The sequence below is a fragment of the Cynara cardunculus genome (genome assembly GCF_001531365.2).
Source record: "Cynara cardunculus var. scolymus isolate 2C chromosome LG 16, CcrdV1, whole genome shotgun sequence".
Classification (NCBI taxonomy): domain Eukaryota; kingdom Viridiplantae; phylum Streptophyta; class Magnoliopsida; order Asterales; family Asteraceae; genus Cynara; species Cynara cardunculus.
Window position 1 is genome coordinate 18,327,550 of NC_037543.1, and position 5,692 is coordinate 18,333,241.

The 5,692-nt window shown below is 36.6% G+C and overlaps 1 protein-coding gene across 1 annotated transcript in view; it reads left to right on the forward strand.

The window, feature by feature from the left end:
- Window positions 1–1,608: 1,608 nt before the first annotated feature.
- Window positions 1,609–5,692, forward strand: part of LOC112529065 (protein CHROMATIN REMODELING 24-like) — a 12,359-nt gene continuing 8,275 nt past the window's right edge. The window contains exons 1-5 of the mRNA XM_025140140.1: window positions 1,609–1,686; window positions 2,858–3,408; window positions 4,103–4,228; window positions 4,310–5,199; window positions 5,442–5,572. Coding sequence (XP_024995908.1) covers window positions 2,970–3,408; window positions 4,103–4,228; window positions 4,310–5,199; window positions 5,442–5,572 — 1,586 coding nt within the window. The 5' untranslated portion in view covers window positions 1,609–1,686; window positions 2,858–2,969. The remainder of the gene's footprint in view (window positions 1,687–2,857; window positions 3,409–4,102; window positions 4,229–4,309; window positions 5,200–5,441; window positions 5,573–5,692) is intronic.

Consider the following 5,692-nt stretch of genomic DNA (forward strand, 5'->3'; position numbering starts at 1 on the left):
TAATAGGGACGAAGTTGTGGATTTATTTGTTGGTTTGACCAACCATTGCGTCATCGTTCGATGGACATTATTTCTGACTTATTGAGGTCAGATAATATTGTTCAAGAAGCCTATAAACCAATTGTTCAGAAAACTCGTATAATGAAAATCATGTTGGCTTTCACATGAGTGTCTCTTTTAACGTACCTTTTTATTAGTTGACCTAATTAATTTTAAAGATCAATTAGTACTTGTAAGATGGTAAATCAAGTGTGTTGGTATAATAGTTGTCACTTTTAGTTTTTTTTTATAATACATCAAATGAATGATAAATTCTTTTATAATGCATGGCAATCGAATTACGTATTTAAGTATTTACATCAATGAATTACAGACCAAATATTTTAATAAGTCTAGGATAAGGACATCTGAGACAAACCAATAAAGTCGCCATCTCTAAAACCATAAGGGATACAACCCATAGAGCTAAGTCCGTCATGAACCTCTGACTAGTACTTAACTCTTCTCAAGTTTTGCTAATACCTACAAGTACCTGATACACATGTCGACAAGAAAAAGTGTTAGACTTAAAGTCTAGTGAGCTCAAACATTTTATATTGGTGAATAATAAAACGTAAATTGAACAAATATTCTAGTATGACAATTTTCACATTTGAAAGAACGTCTACATTTTAAAACATCTTTCCAAAATACACCATTTTAGATACCAAATAACATATTTCGATTGGCGGGGGAGACCCGTTTTCATTGGATGTGGCGAAACACAAAGTAAGTCATGTATCAACGTTGTCGAGTTTCACCACGATGCCATAAAACAACATTAGTGCTCGCTCTCCAAGGTTTCAAGATGAGATCATCAAAAATCCTCACTTGATTCAAACCATGGATTTCAAGAAAATAACATCAAAACTTCTCTCTTGATCAGAATCAATCCTCATGCACAAAAATTCAGAACAATAAAATTGCTATTTTATTGGTTTAGATAGAAGTTCATATATGTCAATTAAAGATGCATTTCTTCAATGTTTAGACGCTCTTACGCACCAAAATTAGGAACAAGTCTAATACATCATCATACTACTGCATGAATCATCTTAAGGTAAAAATCGTATGATTTGGTCCTTGAAATGTCCAAAAAACTTAATACCATGTATTTTCCAATGCTTATGAAATTAAATGCACCCAATGTGTACCAGGAGGTCCCAAGTTCAAATCCAAGGAGGAATATAATCCCCTTGTAGCCACGGAGATTCAAATGTGGTAATTCCATGCTATCTGCAAAGCAGGTGGTGACCCTGAAATTAGTCGGCTCGCATAGCGGGTTGGATATCCAGGTTAATAAAAAAAAGTTGCATTAACCAACCAGTAAAAAATCGATGATTTATTTTATTAAAAAAATTTAAAATTTTAATCATTTAGAATGAAAAAGTTAAATTATTCTTTTATTTTGATTTAATCGTTCAAAATAATAAAAGTTGTATTTTTCAAAAATAAAATTCATGACTAAATCATCTAAAATGTGGAAGTTGGTCGATAAAGTTTAACGGTTTTTTGCTTTTATTGATTAAAAACCCGTTTGTGCTAAACCAACTAAAACCGTCGGTGCCTTCCCGACGATCCGCTGCTGTGTTTATCTTCTCCATTGCTGAATCACATCTCCCGTGGATAGCTCTTCATTGGAGTAAGGTTGGTTGTCTTCTTATGATTCAATAATATTCCCGTTTTCTGTTGATTGTGAGTAATTTGTCGGAGCAATTCATGATATGGGTGGATTTCACATTCCGAAAAACTTAAGAATTAAGTAAGGCTGTAAATTAATCTAAGTTGAAGAATTGTGGAGGTTGCCGATTTGAATCTTTTAGTTGTAACTATGGTAACTCTGGGAGTGCCTAAAAGGTGTTCGATGAAATGTCTGAGAGAAGTGGTGTTACATATTGCACTCTTTCACTCTCACTTGGACCAAATATGTAAACAAAGTCTATGGGTAATCCAACTGCAAACATAGAGAAAATCTCAATCTTAGGGGGAGTTGGTAATCTGCACAAGTATAAATGAAATGTTTATTATTATTAAACAAAAAAGATCAATTTTAGAAAGTAAAACAATACCTCTCTATGATATAATACCTCTTACAAAATGTGCAACCATGCTATGTTTATGCAGGTAACAGTAAACTTGTAGGAGGTATAAACTGTTTTAAGGTTTTTGGAGTACAGGTGGATGAAAATGACGTAATTGATACGATTATTGTAGTATAAGTATGTGATTGCTAAACCTTTTTGTTCGGGTATTTATCGAAAATATGTGACAGTATGATAGCGTTTTGATCTATTTTGCCTAAAATTGTAATCGGAAAGCGATCTACTTTTTATTCGAAAGTAGAAGTCTTGGCTAAAAAAATACAACTGGATCCTTATTTTGCTATATAAGAGTCGCTATTTACAAATGTTCTACTTAGGTTAGTTCAAATCTGTTTCGGGCTTTTCTAAGCTGCTTTGACTCTTCAACTTAACTTGGTGAAAAAAAGCTGTATATGATACTATGAAATCTTACAGTCGAACTTGATAGACCAAATTCATGGAATATATTTCCATGTACAACAATATGAAAATAAGTTCAAGCCATCTATAGGGGATGATTAGAAAACCTTTTGTATGAAGATGTTACCATATTGGATTTGTTCATTTATAGTTCCTTTTCAAAAACAAACATTATACTCTCAGGGGTAGAAACCATGTCTGCAGCCCCACCCTTTCCTTCGGGAGGGATATAAAGGCCTCGTTTGGTTTGTGTATTTATCTTGATTCTTTATTACATTACTTAACAACTTGCCTTTCTTGTTTTTGCTTTCTTGCAGTATGCTAGCAAAAAGCACTTTGGTGACCTAAAACAGAAAGTTTTCGTTTTTATGCTGTGTATTCATCAATACCGAGTGGCAGATCACACTAATCTTGAGTAACATTTTCCCAATGGCATTGTGTTTCCGCCACTCCCGCCGCATGATGTCCACATTGTCCCATTTCCGTTCAGTTTCTTCATTCTCTTCCTCAACTTTTGATCCCAAAGAAGTTGTAGCAGAAACCATGACAAAACCTTCACTTCCTTCACTTGAATCTTCTAGTGATGCTGATTTGATTTCTCAGATACTTATCCAGCACCATAATCCGTTCCATTCCATGGAATCATCTCTGCAGCTTAATGGCATTAAGCTTACCCCAAATCTCGTCCACCAAACCCTAATTCGTCTCAAAAACATCTCCAAGATCGCCTTAGCTTTTTTCTCTTGGGGTAAAGAGCAAGCTCAATACTCTCATGACCCCCCTGCATGCAACCTCATGATCGACATATTGGGTAAAGTCCGACAATTTGATGTGGCTTGGCAATTAATCACCGAAATGGACCAAAACGGTGTGAACCCAACTTCCACCACTTTTTATGTGTTAATCCGTCGGCTTATAGCTGCCGGTTTGACTCGGCAAGCCATCCGTGCATTTATTTTTTACACTACTTGAGAAATGTGAAACTCTATTATATTATTTTCTAAAAGAATCCTAAGGAGAAAAGGAGGTTCCAAAATATATTGTAGACAAACGGTCTAAGTTTAGGCGATGTTTGCCCCCCTCCAACGGAGGCTAGATGGGCATAAGTCATCCCAGAGTGTCGAGAGGGGGCTAGACAAGTACATAATGCCCCAAAGTGTCATGTCCCTGGACTGGTAGAACTTGTCTTTGATACTATGTATAAAATATAGAACCCCATTAGATTACTTTTCAAAAGAGCCACAAGGGGGGTTCCTACATGTATTGAGGAGAAATGGTCTAAGTCTAGCCATGTGAGCTTTGCATGGCCTCTCAGACAAACACAAATTGTTCCGGGGTGTCAAGAGGGGGTAGACAGGTGAGGGTGCTAGAGTATATTGTCTCAGCATGTCGAGTCCCAAGAATGGTAGATCCTGGCTTTGATATCATGTGAGGATATGTGGGACTCTATTAGATAACCCTCCAAAAGAGCCAGAAGGGAGGTTTGAACATATATTAAGGAGAAATGGTCCAAGTTTAGCCGCTGTGGGACTCTAACACACTATTTTGTTGCTGTTTGAAAGGAACAGGGAAATCCCTATCAACCGTTATGAATGAAGACAAACTCCCAACCGCTGAGCAATGTGAAATTAGTGCCTCTCTTGGTGAACCTGCGAGTTCCATTGTGGATGACTTAGCTTCCCGAAATGGTAATCCATTTTCTTTCTATCCATTGTAATGCATGATTATTTTGTTTTTGGGTTTGTAAGAGTATATATTTGTGATAACAGCAGAGGGCATGCATCAGAAAGTTAAAATTCATGGACGACGGAGGCTCTGCAAAGTTGTGGCGAGAGATGATGAAGAGGAAGATGACAAATTTCATGATGTTGAATCAGATTTCTCAGCARTGGTTTCTGAATTTGACTCACCCAGTCCTGTGAAGAATACWGGGGGCAATCWTGATAGTGGTGATGAAATCAGAGATATTCTAAGCAATTTAAGTTCATGGCTTCAGTGTCTATCAATTGAAAAGAGAGGACGCCCCGTCAAACAACTTCCAAGTTCTTCTAATTCCGTTATTAAAGAAAAGTTGGATCAACAGAAACCTGTTGAAACTTCTGAATTTTTAGATGTTGAAAATACATCATTTTCTGTCTCATCTAACCGGTCTGATTCATCGGCAAAGGCAATTCCCGCTTCTATGGTTGGGCATAGTGCTGGTATGATGCCAAACGGTCTTATAAAAAATAATGTCTGCCCACCAAGCAGAAAAGAGAATGTTAATGGTGAATATGTAAAGGATCAAGTAGGAAAGGTTGTATCTACTGAAAGTTTTGTTTGTCCTCGGAAAAATGAGGATGACGACGAAGACGATTGTGTRGTTACAAGTGGCCACAAATTTYTTCAAAAAGGGGAGAGTAGGCATGGAAAGTTATCTCCGAAATCTGATGGTTCTAACAAGRTTCACATGTTGAATGATGAAACARACGATTCTACTTCAGGAAAAGAAATACCATTTTCTCTTAGTAACCCAAAATTCAGTTTTAYATTACCTAGTAAGATTGCAAACATGTTATACCCTCATCAGCGTGAAGGTTTGAAGTGGCTTTGGTCCCTTCATTGTAGAGGGAAGGGTGGTATTTTGGGGGATGACATGGGCGTAGGGAAGACCATGCAGGTATGCACTTGTATTCTCTTTTTATATTTTTTTGAGCAAGATTTATCTTACCTTTTTCACAAATGGGGGTCTTCATGGAAACAACCACTCTACTATGAGGCATAGGTTAGGTCTGCGTACATCCCAGTCAGGGTCGGATATATTGGGCTTGTTTGGTTTGGTCTATATGTTATTACTATTTAGTCTTCTTTCTGGTACTTGCCATGTAGAGGGTAGCCTGATTTTAATCTGTGTCATTTCAGATTTGTGGCTTTTTGGCTGGGCTATTCCACTCAAATTTGATAAAGAGGGTATTGGTTGTTGCTCCCAAGACGCTATTACCTCATTGGATGAAAGAACTAGGCGTGGTTGGTCTTTYGCAAAAGACAAGAGAGTGAGTTTGCTTGGACAACAGGGGTTATATACATACATATATATATATACATACATATATATATACATATATATATATACATACATATATATATATACATACATATATATATACATATAT